Source organism: Eumetopias jubatus, unplaced genomic scaffold, assembly GCF_037043125.1.
Source record: "Eumetopias jubatus isolate StellerSeaLion01/CBP00866 unplaced genomic scaffold, mEumJub1_p1.0 scaffold_91, whole genome shotgun sequence".
In the NCBI taxonomy this organism is placed as follows: domain Eukaryota; kingdom Metazoa; phylum Chordata; class Mammalia; order Carnivora; family Otariidae; genus Eumetopias; species Eumetopias jubatus.
In genome coordinates, this window is record NW_028274897.1 from 606,752 (window position 1) to 623,249 (window position 16,498).

Consider the following 16,498-nt stretch of genomic DNA (forward strand, 5'->3'; position numbering starts at 1 on the left):
GTTTTAATTGGTTATAACTGGTGGTATGTTTTGGTAGAGTCAGAATTGGTGAGTGGAGTAAATGGAAATATAATGAGATGAAAATGACGTTAGTGGTGTCTCTTGAAGCCAAGGTGACAGGAACTCAGAGTAAATAGGCAGTTTGACTGCACTCACTAGCCAAGTTTTTCCTCAAAGGCAGTCATGAAGAATAATAACTCTACCTGAGATAATCATCCTAATAAAGGGAAATGGAAACTAAGTGTAGTCATCAGTGACTTTCAGAGTATGATATTTTTATCTTCTTCTAATATATAAGTAAGTAGTTGCTGTACCATTTCCTGAAGTCAAGCCAGTTGTCATATTCCAGAAGAATATGAAGGACTTTAATGCCCCCTTTTCTAGGAAAAAGAGGGATGTGTCAAAAGGAGAAAAAGGAGGAAAAGGAACTGCATCATGACAACATTGTTTATTTAGTAAATCTGAAAGTTCTTGAGAAGTAGCAGCATGGAATAGTGTGATCAGGCAACAGAATGGAACCAAGATTCTAGCCATAAGCTGGAATGAGAGAATTAAATATCATGGAGAATTAGAAATAAAATTCTAGATATGTATCCTCAGATCCATGGTGGTTGACTCATTCAGAAAAGTGGGGAACCAGATGGGTGCTTTGGCCCATTGTGATAGTTGTGATTGACGTGAAGCTGCAGAGTCTCTCTGAAGGAGACATAAAGGTAAAGCACTTGCTTAAACTTATCACACTATCTGCCTATCCTCATTCATATGGACACAAATGACATTCTCAAATAATGTCTAAAACAAGAAATGAAAGTATTCTGAAGCAGATGACATCTTTTATCATATCTTCATAGTTATAGTATCTTCATATTTTATCATGTTTTCATATTTGGAAGCAGAAGATGTTTACCATATATTCTTACTAATCCCTTAGGCTTAGAGAACAGAAAAAAGAAGAAGATCCAAGAGGTGAACAACTAATTGTAGATTACTGGGCCATATAATGATGCACAGACTACAGAATAAACTTGAAAGTCATGAAATGAGGGAAGAATGTTTTTTTTCTAACAGGGAGAGGTTTTATTTAAAAAAAAAAGTTGGTTTTTTTTTTTTTTAAGTAGGCTCCACAGCATGGAGCCCAACACAGGGTTTGAACTCACAACCCTGAGATCAAGACCTGAGCTGAGATTAAGAGTTGGATACTTAACTGACTGAGCCACCCAGGTACCCCAATAGGGAGATATTTTAAACTAAGAAATGGAAAAAACAATTTTAAGAAAAAGAAATAGCTATGGATCTATTTTTTTTTTCAGAATATAATATGAAAAAAATGAAATGATGGTTGAATTCTTAGTGATCTTCATTCCAGCTAAGATTTTCATAGCTACTAGGAATTGAACACTGACTTTTTGCAAGATATTGTTCTCATATGGATTTATTTACAAATCTGAATAAATAATGAGGCAGAAAAGAATTATTTTAATTACATATACCTGTATTCTGATTCATTGAATGTATCTCACAAGGAAAGTACTCTTGAAATTTTAAAACAGTAATGTAACTTGCTGTAAAACAATGCTGAGACTTGTTGGAATGAAGCTTTAGTTTAGAATGTTGCATGGCGAGTGGAGTGAATGGAAGTGATATGCAGAGACATAAAAGAGTTACCAGAATAGTGCTACATATCAGGAAATATTTATATGCTTAAAATTCATAAATAAGAGGCTGTAAATATAAAGGGAAACCAGTGGGTGACAATAGAAGAAAGAAACAAATATCATTTTGTGAAACTCCTACAAATTAAAAGGAGGAAATGTGTTATTCCTGGTACAAAGTTTAAGCAAGATAACACGGTAAAGAGAGTAATTCAAGTATAGACATGCAACAAATATTTCATTTACCTGAAAGCAGGTATCCTGATGGGTCTCTGAGGTTTGTTGCCAACAATTACCTTTTAGAAAGACGGGGGGTCGGGGAGAGGGGGAAAAAGATGGGGGAAATTAAAACAAACTAATACTGTAAACCTAAATCTGATAATCAAGAAAATGTTGGTTGAAGGGAAAAAAAAGTCAGATATTTTATGGGAAATTTACCACATCATGGGGAACTTCATGGCAGGAAAGAAGAAAGGATCTTGGTAGATTTAGACACAGGCCAACATTATATAGAATATATATAAGATATATAGAAAAGCAAATTTCTGTAACATAACCTCAAGATTGTTTGGAAGTTTCAAAAATGAAATTCTGACAACAGATCCAAAAGATGAAAAAATAGAATGACAGCTAAAATTCAATAAACAAGGATAAATAATAGAGCTGATACAGAATATCATCAGGAATTTTATCACCCCAATCTGTTGTTCTAAGGAAGTTTAAAAAGTAGTTCATTTAATATTAATTTGGGGTGTCTTGAGCAGGTTTAGCTCCTAAGCAGCAAAGTTGGAAAGATGTATGAGGGTTACAAGAACCTATTTTGTAGAGAAGGAGAGCTAATATTTGAGATAAGGTCCAGCAGATTAGCCAGGAAGAAAAAGAAGGGAAATTAAATGTGTACATGATAGATCCAGATAATTGTTATGCAAGGCCTCTCTGGAAGTATCCTGATAACCTTCCTCTAGTCTGGCCTTGACTTGTCTTAAAGGCATGAGATTTTGAGGTTGGGATCTGGAAATGAGAAAAAGAAAAGACTAAAATATTGTCACCAAGAATGTCAAGGAAAAGAAGCTTCGGTGCTGGCATCAAGGAAAGGAAATTTTTCAAATCCTGTTTTGATTCCATCTTTCAATCAAAGAGAATGATCTTTTAGTTTAAAATACAAGAACAAACAAAAAGGTAAAAATTTTCAGTGTATTTCTCAGAGCTATAAATAAGTTCAAGTCTCCAAGCTGTAATGAAGTGCCTATGAGACACTCACATCACTATGAAGTGATTGCAGAGGAATAAATGTTAGTTCAAGTGAAATAACTTTGCAACAAATAAGGAAAGAAAATAAAGTGTACTTAATTTTACCTCTTTCCAAGTGACTCTTTTTACAAAATGACTCTTAAGTTGAGAAAGATTATACCAAATAGTAAGATTAAATCAATAGTAAATCAAGAGAGATTAAATCAAATAGTAATGGTGATACAGTTGGATTAAAACGCAAGCCAGTTTATCTACAAAGGCTTATGTTCTCCCATCAACACCCACAGTGTTAGAAAACTGGAGATGTGCCAATCTCATTCTAATTTTAAACTTCAAAAATTGACACCAATGATCCCATGGTTGATTCAAAGCAAAACACATACACACACACCAAAACCTAGAATGATAACTAAGAAACAACTAAATCATGCAAAAACTCATCTTAGTCTTGGACAGAATTTCCTCCACATGTTTTATATGATTATAAGTCAGTCCTGGATAAATATCAATCATTTCATAAGAATGAAAGGGAAAAAGAATGGGCTGTAGAAAGGATACTGAATTTTGAAATAAAAGCACCAATTTAAGAAATCATAAGAAATGCCTACTTTGAAAATAATTTCCAAAAATGGGAAACTTCAGAAATTCTCTGCTTTATAGTCTCAATCAAATTAAAGAGGACACTGTGAATCTAGAACAGTTTGGAGGAGAGAAAATGAGATAAAATGATGTGAAATCCTGATTGATTAATAAAGATCTGACCAATACTTATGGCAGAAAAGAGAACTACTGAAAGAGAACACCATGTCAAGAATTCTTCCCAGAATTAAGAGGCCAGGTACTTTGTGATCTTCAGAGATGGAGTTCACTCAATGTTTCTGCATGTCATGTCAACACCAGAGAATGGGCCTATGGAAGTATTCTTTTCCCCAAACTCTCACTTAGCTCAAAATTCAAAGAGATGTATTTCTTTGAGTACCAATGTTTTGTAAAAAAAAAAAAACCTACAGAATTTTTAAGATTCTCTTGTTTTTCTTCTTCCAGATTTTAAAACTTAACTAAAAAAAAATCAGTCACCTTGCTTTAGGAAGGTCTTGCTGCAAACCTATCAGCCCTACCTCACAAAATAAAGTTTAGTAAAACATTAAAAAATATGAATAAGTAAAGGAATCTGATGAATAGAAAAAAAAGAATTCTTCCCAGAACTATGAGGAAACCTGCAAAAAATAAAGAGACCAACCAGTACATTACCACTACACACCCACAAGAATGGCTAAAATTAAAAAGACAGACTATAGCATATGAATATGATAAATGGATCTCTTTGCTAACAGAAGTATAAAATGGTAAAACTGCTTTGGAAAATGAGTGGCCATTTTTACTAAGCTAAATATGTGCTTATCCTATGACCCTGCAATTATTCCTAGTATATACCTTAAAGACAAATGTCCATCAGAACAGATGTAAGAGAGTGTTTATATTTGTAGACACTATTCGTAATAGCTCCAAACCAAAGCCACCAAAATGTCCATCAACAGGAAAATGGAAGAATATAGCAATAAAAAAGAATAAACTAATGGTATATATGGCATGAATGAATCTCACAAACATTGAAACATTGGATAAAAAAAGTACAAGCTGTAGGATTCCATTTATATGAAGTTCAAGAAAAGAAAAAATCTTTATGTAATTCTAAAATTAAAATTACCTCTATAACAGGGGTGTCTGGCTGGCTCAGTCAGTAGAGCATGGGACTCTTGATCTCGGGGTTGTGAGTTTGAGCCCCACATTAGGTATAGAGATTACTTAAAATCTTTTTTAAAAATAATAAAAATTACCATAAGATGCATAGGTAGGGGTGTGTGTGTGTGTGTGTGTGTGTGTGTGTGTGTGTGCGTGTGCGTGGTGTGTGTATGCACGCACGCATGTGCGTGTATGGACACTGGGAAAGAAGTCAGGGACTAAGAAAGGACCTGTTAGAATCTCCCTGTGGGATTCTGGAAATGTTCTCTATCTTATCTGGATGGTTATCCATGTATGTACTATATGTACTTATGTGAAAATTCATTTACAAGTAGTATACTTTGTTATGCCTCAGTAAAAAAAAATAAATATTTAAAAATATATGTAATGGAAAAAACTTTGTAATGGATAGAAGTAAGTACATCAAATGTTAACAGTGGTATACTTTAGGTGGTCACATTTTTTTTGTTTTTATATTTTTCTGTATTCTCATCTTAAGTAGACAATATATTGTCTTTATAACATCTATATATTAAATATATATGTATTATATATATAAAACAAATAAAACATAATGGGAAAAACAGCTATACTCAAGGTGGTCAAATTTTTTCTTTTTAATATTTTTTGTGTTCCTCTCAAGTATAATATATATAATGTATACAATATTTATATTTGTTAAATATATATTTTTATATTATATATAAAAAACATATTAGAAAAATATGTTTTTTGCGTAATGATTGGCTCATAGAATTTTTTAATTTATTTATCTATTACTATCTTTTTTCTTTACTGAATATCACTAAGGAGCCTAGGGTGTGCTAATCAACATGTGATTGCATTATGACCAAATCAAGAAACCTATTTAGTTCTGGAGTATATGAATTAGAAAGTGAAAGTCTCCCATAATCACTTCCTATGGGAATAATCACTGGGAAATTTTCTGTGTATATTTCTCAGGATCATTAAATGCCTATACTGACATGAGTATAATATGTTGTACATCACATACATACATTGATATGGATACAATAATAATTAGTTTTATGATTTAACAGAAATGAAATCCTATCATAATAATGTTCTGAATCCTGTTTTGTTTACTTACCTGCATTTTTGGTCAACTGTTTATGGTAGGACTTTTAAGACTTCCCATTTTTAAGATAACCAAGGAGAAATCTACACTTTACTTAGATCTTATTCTTTCATAATATCATACCAGAATGTATTCATTAAGCTGTTAAGGAATATTTATCTCTACTTAGTGCTCTATTTGTACATTTTAAAGCCTCATACAGTTTAATTTTGTCATATATGGTATAAAGCCAAAGGAAACAAAAATAAATAATATGCCAAAATATTAGTGTATTAACAGTGGATATCTATGGGGCATGATATTGTGATATTTATATTTTTGTACATTCCTTTCTAAATTTTATATGATGCACACATTAATTTCTTACCTAAAATCAAAGAAAAAGAAGAAAATGTGAATCCTGGTTGAAAAGCCAAGCATTGGGAATGAAGAAGCACCAGAGGAAATGGACTTAAAACATGTGAAGGGCTGTCATGTGGGTAGATTAGACCTGTTCTATATAATTAATGGTGTAAATTTAGAACCAATGTGCAAAACTAAATAGAATTAAATGGAAAATAATTTAAGTTTGAATATGGAGGAAATTTTGATAGATCTTCCAAAAGAGGGAATTTTGAGTTCCTCCAACACTGACAGTATGCATATAATGCTCCTCATTGAAAATACATTTGATGGTTTTGAGACCTAGAGGTTTTTGGAAAAGATCATCTTATAAATGTGAAGTACTATAAAATCTTCGCAGGAAAACTATTCTTTGAAAGTCTTGATGTCTCTACATTGCATCTGGCTCAAATTCCATGGCTTTTCTTGACTATTGAATCACTTGGTTCTGTCCATGTCTCCTATTTCTATTGCACCTACTCCATTATCTATGTGAGTGGCTTTTTTCTCCTGTTAATTTGAATAATTTTTTTAAAAAACTTACTGAATAATAAGAACCATAGCATTTATATGTGTGTGATAAGTTAATTCATGTGAACTAGCTAGAGTTACTAGCATTTATAGAGTCTCATGGTAGTTTATTAGAAGACCAAAATTATGTGTTTTCAAGAATTAAGTAGAGTGGGAAACAATGTGCTAGAGCAGTTTACTAGTTTCTATTATAAGTACTGAAGTGAAGAATGAGCTACATTTTCCCCACTGCTGAAGGGAAATCAGTTCAGAATAAAAATATATAAATATGAAAATCTTCTGATTTGGTACTAACTTTTATTCCTCCCTTCCCTTCCCCCTTTTCCTTCCCCTTCCTATTTTTTTCCTAATTCATATCCTAGCTTTGAAGCTCTATTTACTGCTCTGGAAAAGAGACGATACGAGTTAGGGATTGCTAGCTTCGGTGCCTCTATTACTACCATGGAAGAAGTCTTTTTTAGGTGAGCGAGGATGCATAAGGAAAATAAAAACAAAAACCATCGGGGAGGAAGAACCACATCTTGGTCCCTTTTGTAAACTCACCAAACTCAGAGTCACACATTAGAAAGTAAAGAGATGAGGAGAGGAGAGAACAGACATGATTTTTTTTTACGGTAATAACCCCCCAAAAACACCACTATCAATTTTTTTATTATGTTACGTTAATCAGCATACATCACATCGATTAGTTTTTGATGTAGTGTTCCATGATTCATTGTTTGCATATAACACCCAGTGCTCCATTCAATACTGCCCTCCTTAATACCCATCACCGGGCTAACCCATCCCCCCACCCCCTCCCCTCACACCACTATCATTTTTAAAAAGAGCAGATATTTTGATTCATCCAAAGTATGAATTAGATGTTAATTTTTAACTTGAATGGGTTCAATTTAATGCAACACTCAATACCTTGCCCTAATTTTCCTAGCCTTACTATGGTCTGCCAGCAGTCCTGTGACTGGGGTTTGGGAACTACTCTTCTACCAGAGTTTACCCTGTTGCTTCCATATAATGCCCCTGCCAAGTCAGTAAGCAAACCCAGGAGACTTCTTTTTTTTTTTTAATTTAAAATTTTTTAAAGATTTTATTTGTTTATTTGAAAGAGAGAAACACAGCGAGAGAGGGAACATAAGCAGGGGGAGAGGGAGAGGCTGGCTTCCCGCAGAGCGGGGAGCCCGATGCGGGACTCGATCCCAGGACTCTGGGATCATGACCTGAGCCAAAGCAGATGCTTACAGACTGAGCCACCCAGGCGCCCCACCCAGGAGCCTTCTGAGTTGAATGTTGTAACTCACATTCTCCAAACAAGATATGGGGTAGAGTTGAATGCTTTGTTACTTTTTTTTTTTTTATGTAGAGTCAGTAATCTGGAAGATTCACAAACAGATATCCAAGCTATCCAAACTCCACCTCCCGCTGTGATGAATGAAGTATCAGTTAAGAACCAGAATAGGAATATGTCAAGCAATTGTTCTACCATGAATGAAAGCCCTGCTATTATGTTTAATACTGGGGTAAGCACCTTTGCTAAGAAACCTGATGTATATTTATTTGATTAGGGTACAAGAGGTACATTTTTGTTTCCTATTTGAATGAAGGTAGTGTGGAGTTCTTAACCACTGCATCCTACCAGACAGGGAGCAGTCTGTACCACAATCTAATTAATTTCCTAATGCAGAAGCAAAAAGGTCTAGGTAAAAATCACAGCTCTCACTCACACCATTGCTATTCCTCAGTTCTTTTTTATGTCTTAGAATTCTTTTTTTTTTTTTCAAATTGCTAACCCAGAAATTTGGTAGTTCACTGAAGCTGGAGTACACTGGAAAGAGCATGATTTTTAGTAATCAAACATGCCCAATATTGTAAGTTTTTGCAATGGGAATTGATAATGCATAAGGGATGTTTCCCTAATCGGTGCAGTTCTCAGTATGGGAAGTCCTTGTGAGTTGCCCAGCATTTCTTTCCTTCTCCTTCTAATTATCTCTTCCTCCTATAAAGAAGCCTGGTTTTCTTGACTGTTAAAAGACTCTGGGGAAAATCATCCTGTTGAGATTTCAAGTGTGTTATATGAAAATTCAGACCTTAAACACTGTATTTAACACCTTACAATAGAGGTCAGCAAACTTACACAAGGAAATAATCGATATGTAAGGCGGGGTTGGCCACATGGTCTCTCTTGCAGTCGTCCCATCCTGTCCTTGTAGCACAAACACAACCATAGACAACACAGAAATGAACGGATGTAGCTGTGTTCCAGGAAAACTTGATTTACAACACAGATCATAATTTGTTGACTCCTGCCTTATGAAGAAAAGACTGATTATTCTCTTATGTAGTATCATACTGTGCTTCAATTCTATTCTCAGTATTTATTTAGATAAATTTTATGTGTCTTCTACCCTAAAATTCCAGAGTGTTCATTCATCTTAATGAATTTCATCAGGAATGATCTGTTTGGGTCCATGAATATTGTAATATTATGTTTCTTTTTTCCTTCTTTAGTATTCCCTCTATCATCAGCAGTTCTGTGCCTTGTTCATAAAGAGGGCGATGTTCAGTTGGCGGAATTGGAAACTGATTTTGCTACAGATACTGGCACTTCTAGTTTCCTTTACTTTTCTCTCAGAGGCTAATAAGTTTTTACATACTAAAGATGAAAAGGCCAGACAAATGGATTTGGATCAATATGGTCGAACAATTGTGCCTTTATCTATTTCTGGGAATTCTAATTTGACCCTGATTTTCCTAAAACATCTTAGGAGTATGCTAGAGTCTCACAAACACACACTTAAGGAAGTGCAAGGTAAGACTCTAGGTAAAAAAGACTGCTCTTAGATGAAGATCTGGTTGTGTGATTTGCAAAGAAGGTCAACTATATATTTGGCTACAGTATAACTAAAGACTTAATGTGCTAGCTCCTCTGAATACATTTATTTTTAAGATAGTAATAATAAAAATTTGCATTTGCTGAGCACTTATTTTTGGCAAGAACACAGCTAAGTATCTTACCTGTGTATCATTTAAAATGAGCAATCACCCCGATTTAGTAGATATTTTTATTACTGATATCAGTTAAATGAGGAGCACTGACATTTAAGGAAGTCCAGTAATTTGCACCAAATCAGACATGTAGTAAAAATACAGAGACGTGAATTTAACCTGTCCTACCTGATGTCTGCAAACCACTCACTACATGACATTACTTCTCTGATCATAAAGTTTATTCTCTTTCAAGTCATCAGTTCCTCCCAGATACTATATTTTTTTTTAACTGCCACCTGATGAACAGTGTTCTTCTGAGTTAGCAAACAGCCTGCAGTATTGGCAAACCTGTGTGGTTCTTTTATTTCTCTCATTGAGGTTCTGTTGTGAAAATACATTTCGGAGATGATTGTTCCTTATAATACGGATTCTACAACCTACAAGTAATAGATTGGCTGACTACAAATAATTGTGCCTATTATTCCTCCGCTATAAGTAGTAAGTAAGCATTTGTTAACCAAGGTCACACATGAGGACAGAGGGTGAAGGATAAAATAATTATCTTTTTAAAAATTACAGTATACTGCTTATGTTAAAAAAGTAAAATGATTAACTGAATATACTTGTTATATTGATAATGAGACTAAATACAATAGAATAATACAGTAGCCCCACTGATATCCAGTTTCAATTGTTATTGTTTTATTCATTAGCTAGAAATTATCTAGGCATAGAGAGATAATATTTTGGCTTAACCAGTCCCACTTTGTTTTAAGAAACTTACATGTACTTTTCTAAGTTGTGCTCTCATTCTCACAGAACCTTGTATAAGTGAATTCTACTAATTCTATATGGTTTCTCTTCCAACCTGCATGCCTTTTCTAACTGAATTTTTTAGTATAAAGATAGAGCAAGAAATCCCTTGTAACTTGCTCTCTCTTTTCCCTAAACTACAAGAAAATGTTTTGGGGGGCACCGGTGTGGCACAGTGGGTTGAGCATCCACACTTGGTTTTGGCTCAGATTGTGATCTCACGGTTGTGTGGGGTTCCATACTCAGTGTGGAGTCTGCTTGAGCTCTTTCCCTCTCCCTCTGCCCCTCTCACTCATGCACACACACACTCTCTCTCTCAAATAAATCTTTAAAAAAGAATGTTTATTAATGAGGAAATAGATTTCTAGATAATTTCTCATCTGTAGCTTTCTTCTCAAATAATACATGCATTAACACTGGGGAAATCACTGCTAACTTTTTAAGCAGAGCCATAAAATAAGTGGGTATGTGCTTTAGAAAGGATATGAGCTTATAATAACTGAAAAATGTCACCTGCCCTCCCAAACAAAAGTTTACATTTCCTCTCCATCCACAATTTAGATGAATGCCTCTTTTTTGGAATTTATCTCACTGAATTACAGTAGAACATTTTTCATGCTTCTCTCAAACTAATTATGGAGAGGCCACAACTTCTTTTATATCTCTAGAACCTAACCCAATTCCTGGCACACAATGAGTGTAAAATTGAAATAGTCTTATCAAATTGAATTAAATGTGAGGAAATGATTCAAAAGGGGACAGATCCAATGTCAATGAAGTCAGCTGGGATGTAATTGTGATAATCGAGGCAAGAGAGATTAAGGCTGTGAAAGAAGGAAAGAAAGATAGATTTGAAAGATATCTGAAGAGCACTAAAGTAGATTTTGTTTTCTCTTTAGAAGTGGAGGAGAGAAGAACCATTAACACTGAATTTGATACTTTAGCTTTTTATTTTGTGAGATAATTGTCAATTTACTGTTGTGAAAAATAATACTGAGAGATCTTGTGTACCAATGGTAACATCTTGCAAAACTATACTACAATATCCCCACCAGGATTTTGACATTAATACAGAACATTTGCTTAACCACAAGGATCACTACTGTTGCTCTCTTCATTCCCTCTCTACTCCGGCAATCACTAATCTGTTCTCCATTTGTATAGTTTAATCATTTTGGAATGACAAAAAAATGGAATAATCATATATGTACACTTCTGGGATTGGCATTTCACTCAACATAATTCTCTGGTGTTCTATCATTCATTCCATCATATGCTATGAGCCATTCCATCATGGGGTTGTACCACAGTTTGTTTAACCATTCACCATCAAAGGATACCTCATTTCCCCCCTCTCCCAGGTTTTGTCTTTATGAATAAAGCTGTTATGAAATTTCATGTACAGGTTTTTGTGTGAATCTATATCTTCAGTTCTATGGGATAAATGCCTGGGATTGTAATTTTAACTGTTGACCCGTATGGTAGTTGCATGTTTGATTTTTTAAAGAAATTATAAAACAGAGTGACTGTACCCTTTTACATTCCCACCAACAACGAATGAGTGATCCAGTTCCTCAGCATCTTCCCCAGCATTTGTGTTGTCACTATTTTTATGTTTATTTTTCATTCTGATAGGTATGTAGTGATATTTCATTGTTGTTTTCATTTGCCTTTGACATCCTTTTTTGTGCTTATTGACATCTGTGTATTATCTTCACTGAAATGTGTATTCATGTGTTTCAGTCATTTTTTTTATTTTTTATTGTTATGTTAATCACCATATATTACATAATTTGTTTTGGTGTACTGTTCCATGATTCATTCTTTGTTCATAACACCCAGTGCTCCATGCAGAATGTGCCCTCCTCAATACCCAACACCAAGCTAACCCATCCCCCCACCCTCCTCCCCTCCAGAAACCTCAGTTTGTTCTTCAGAGTCCATCATCTCTCATGGTTCGTCTCCCCCTCTGACTTACTCCCCTTCATTCTTCCTCTCCTGTTAGCTTCTTCTTTTTCTTTTTTCTTAAAATATGTTGCGTTATTTCTTTCAGAAGTACAGATCTGTGATTCAACAGTCTTACACAATTCACAGCGCTCACCGTAGCACATATCTTCCCCAATGTCCATCACCCAGCCACCCCATCCCTCCCACCCCCGACCACTCCAGCAACGCTCAGTTTGTTCCTGAGATTAAGAATTCCTCATATCAGTGAGGTCATATGATACATGTCTTCCTCTGACTTATTTCACTCAGCATAACACCCTCCAGTTCCATCCACGTCGTTGCAAATGGCAAGATCTCATTCCTTTTGATGGCTGCATAATATTCCATTGTGTATATATACCACTTCTTCTTTATCCATTCATCTGTCGATGGACATCTTGGCTCTTTCCACAGTTTGGCTATTGTGGACATTGCTGCTATAAACATTGGGGTGCACGTACCCCTTCGGGTCCCTACATTTGTATCTTTGGGGTAAATACCCAGAAGTGCAATTGCTGGATCGAATGGTAGCTCTAATTTCAACTGTTTGAGGAACCTCCATACTGTTTTCCAGAGGGGTTACACCAGCTTGCATTCCCACCAACAGTGTAGGAGGGTTCCCCTTTCTCCACATCCCCGCCAACATCTGTCGTTCCCTGACTTGTTAATTTTACCATTCTGACGGGTGTGAGGTGGTATCTCATTGAGGTTTTGATTTCGATTTCCCTGATGCCGAGCGATGTTGAGCACTTTTTCCTGTGTCTGTTGGCCATTTGGATGTCTTCTTTGGAAAAATGTCTGTTCATGTCTTCTGCCCATTTCTTGATTGGATTATTTGTTCTTTGGGTGTTGAGTTGGATAAGTTCTTTATAGATTTTGGATACTAGCCCTTTATCTGATATGTCATTTGCAAATATTTTCTCCCATTCTGTCGGTTGTCTTTTGGTTTTGTGGACTGTTTCTTTGGCTGTGCAAAAGCTTTTTATCTTGATGAAACCCCAATACTTCATTTTTGCCCTGGCTTCCTGTGCCTTTGGTGATGTTTCTAGGAAGAAGTTGCTGCGGCTGAGGTCGAAGACGTTGCTACCTGTGTTCTCCTTTAGGATTTGGATGGACTCCTGTCTCACGTTTAGGTCTTTCAACCATTTGGAGTCTATTTTTGTGTGTGGTGTAAGGAAATGGTCCAGTTTCATTCTTCTGCATGTGGCTGTCCAATTTTCCCAACACCATTTGTTGAAGAGACTGTCTTTTTTCCACTGGACATTCTTTCCTGCTTTGTCAAAGATAAGTTGACCATAGAGTTGAGGGTCCATTTCTGGGCTCTCGATTCTGTTCCATTGATCTATGTGTCTGTTTTTGTGCCAGTACCATACTGTCTTCATGATGACAGCTTTGTAATAGAGCTGGAAGTCCGGAATTGTGATGCCGCCAGCTTTGCTTTTCTTTTTCAGTATTCCTCTGGCTATTCGGGGTCTCTTCTGGTTCCATACAAATTTTAGGATTATTTGTTCCATTTCTTTGAAAAAAGTGGATGGTATTTTGATGGGGATTGCATTGAATGTGTAGATTGCTCTAGGTAGCATTGACATCTTCACAATGTTGGTTCTTCCAATCCATGAGCATGGAACGTTTTTCCATTTCTTTGTGTCTTCTTCCATTTCTTTCCTGAGTATTTCATAGTTTTCTGAGTACAGATCCTTTGCCTCTTTGGTTAGATTTATTCCTAGGTATCTAATGGTTTTGGGTGCAATTGTAAATGGGATCGACTCCTTGATTTGTCTCTCTTCTGTCTTGCTGTTGGTGTATAGGAATGCCACTGATTTCTGTGCATTGATTTTATAGCCTGCTACTTGACTGAATTCCTGTATGAGTTCTAGCAGTTTTGGGGTGGAGTCTTTTGGGTTTTCCACATACAGTATCATATCATCTGCAGAGTGAGAGTTTGACTTCCTCTTTGCCGATTTGGATGCCTTTGATTTCTTTTTGTTGTCTGATTGCTGTGGCTAGGACTTCTAATACTATGTTGAATAGCAGTGGTGAGAGTGGACATCCCTGCCGCGTTCCTGACCTTAGGGGAAAAGTTCTCAGCTTTTCCCCATTGAGAATGATTTTCGCTGTAGGTTTTTCGTAGATGGCTTTTATGATATTGAGGTATGTACCCTCTATCCCTATACTCTGAAGAGTTTTGATCAAGAAAGGATGCTGTACTTTGTCAAATGCTTTTTCTGCATCTATTGAGAGGATCATATGATTCTTGTTCTTTCTTTTGTTAATGTATTGTATCACGTTGATTGATTTGCGGATGTTGAACCAGCCTTGCAGCCCAGGGATAAATCCCACTTGGTCGTGGTGAATAATCCTTTTAATGTACTGTTGGATCCTATTGGCTAGTATTTTGGTGAGAATTTTTGCATCCATGTTCATCAAGGATATTGGTCTGTAATTCTCCTTTTGGATGGGGTCTTTGTCTGGTTTGGGGATCAAGGTAATGGTGGCCTCATAAAATGAATTTGGAAGTATTCCTTCCATTTCTATTTTTTGGAACAGTTTCAGGCGAATAGGTATTAATTCTTCTTGAAAGGTCTGATAGAATTCCCCTGGGAAGCCATCTGGCCCTGGGCTTTCGTTTGTTGGGAGATTTTTGATGACTGCTTCAATTTCATTAGTGGTTATAGGTCTGTTCAGGTTTTCTAGTTCTTCCTGGTTCAATTTTGGTAGTTGATACATCTCTAGGAATGCACCCATTTCTTCCAGGTTATCTAATTTGCTGGCATAGAGTTGCTCATAATATGTTCTTATACTTGTTTGTATTTCTTTGGTGTTGGTTGTGATCTCTCCTCTTTCATTCATGATTTTGTTGATTTGGGTCATTTCTCTTTTCTTTTTGATCAGTCTGGCCAAGGGTTTATCAATCTTGTTAATTCTTTCAAAGAACCAGCTCCTAGTTTCGTTGATCTGTTCTACTGTTCTTTTGGTTTCTAGTTCATTGATTTCTGCTCTGATCTTTATGATTTCTCTTCTCCTGCTGGGTTTAGGCTTTCTTTGCTGTTCTTTCTCCAGCTCCTTTAGGTGTAGGGTTAGATTGTGTATTTGAGACCTTTCTTGTTTCTTGAGAAAGGCTTCTTTGCTATATACTTTCCTCTCAGGACTGCCTTTGCTGTATCCCAAAGATTTTGGACAGTTGTGTTTTCATTTTCATTGGTTTCCATGAATTTTTTTAATTCTTCTTTAATTTCCTGGTTGACCCATTCATTCTTTAGTAGGATGCTCTTTAGCCTCCATGTATTTGAGTTCTTTCCGACTTTCCTCTTGTGATTGAGTTCTAGTTTCAAAGCATTGTGGTCTGAAAATATGCAGGGAATGATCCCAATCTTTTGGTACCGGTTGAGACCTGATTTGTGACCTAGGATGTGATCAATTCTGGAGAATGTTCCATGGGCACTAGAGAAGAATGTGTATTCCGTTGCTTTGGGATGGAATGTTCTGAATATGTCTGTGAAATCCATTTGGTCCAGTGTGTCATTGAAAGTCTTTATTTCCTTGTTGATCTTTTGCTTAGATGATCTGTCCATTTCAGTCAGGGGGGTGTTAAAGTCCCCCACTATTATTGCATTGTTGTCAATGTGTTTCTTTGCTTTTGTTATTAATTGCCTTATATAATTGGCTGTTCCCATGTTTGGGGCATATTTACAATCGTTAGATCTTCTTGTTGGATAGACCCTTTAAGTAGGATATAGTGTCCTTCCTCATCTCTTATTACAGTCTTTGTTTTAAAATATAGTTTGTCTGATATAAGGATTGCCACCCCAGCTTTCTTTTGGTGTCCATTAGCATGATAAATGGTTTTCCACCCCCTCACTTTCAATCTGGGGGTGTCTTTGGGTCTAAAATGAGTCTCTTGCAGACAGCATATGGATGGGTCTTGTTTTTTAATCCAATCTGATAGCCTGTGTCTTTTGATTGGGGCACTGAGCCCATTTACATTCAGGGTAACTATTGAAAGGTATGAATTTAGTGCCATTGTATTGCCTGTAAGGTGACTGTTACTGTATGTTGT

General features: G+C 35.8%; 1 protein-coding gene across 1 annotated transcript in view; it reads left to right on the plus strand.

Annotated features, from left to right (window-relative positions):
- LOC148161696 (phospholipid-transporting ATPase ABCA3-like) overlaps window positions 1-16,498 on the plus strand; it is a 172,160-nt gene that overhangs the window by 66,476 nt on the left and 89,186 nt on the right. The window contains exons 17-19 of the mRNA XM_088020630.1: window positions 7,020-7,118; window positions 8,018-8,174; window positions 9,163-9,463. Of these exons, the coding sequence (XP_087876756.1) occupies window positions 7,020-7,118; window positions 8,018-8,174; window positions 9,163-9,463 (557 nt within the window). The remainder of the gene's footprint in view (window positions 1-7,019; window positions 7,119-8,017; window positions 8,175-9,162; window positions 9,464-16,498) is intronic.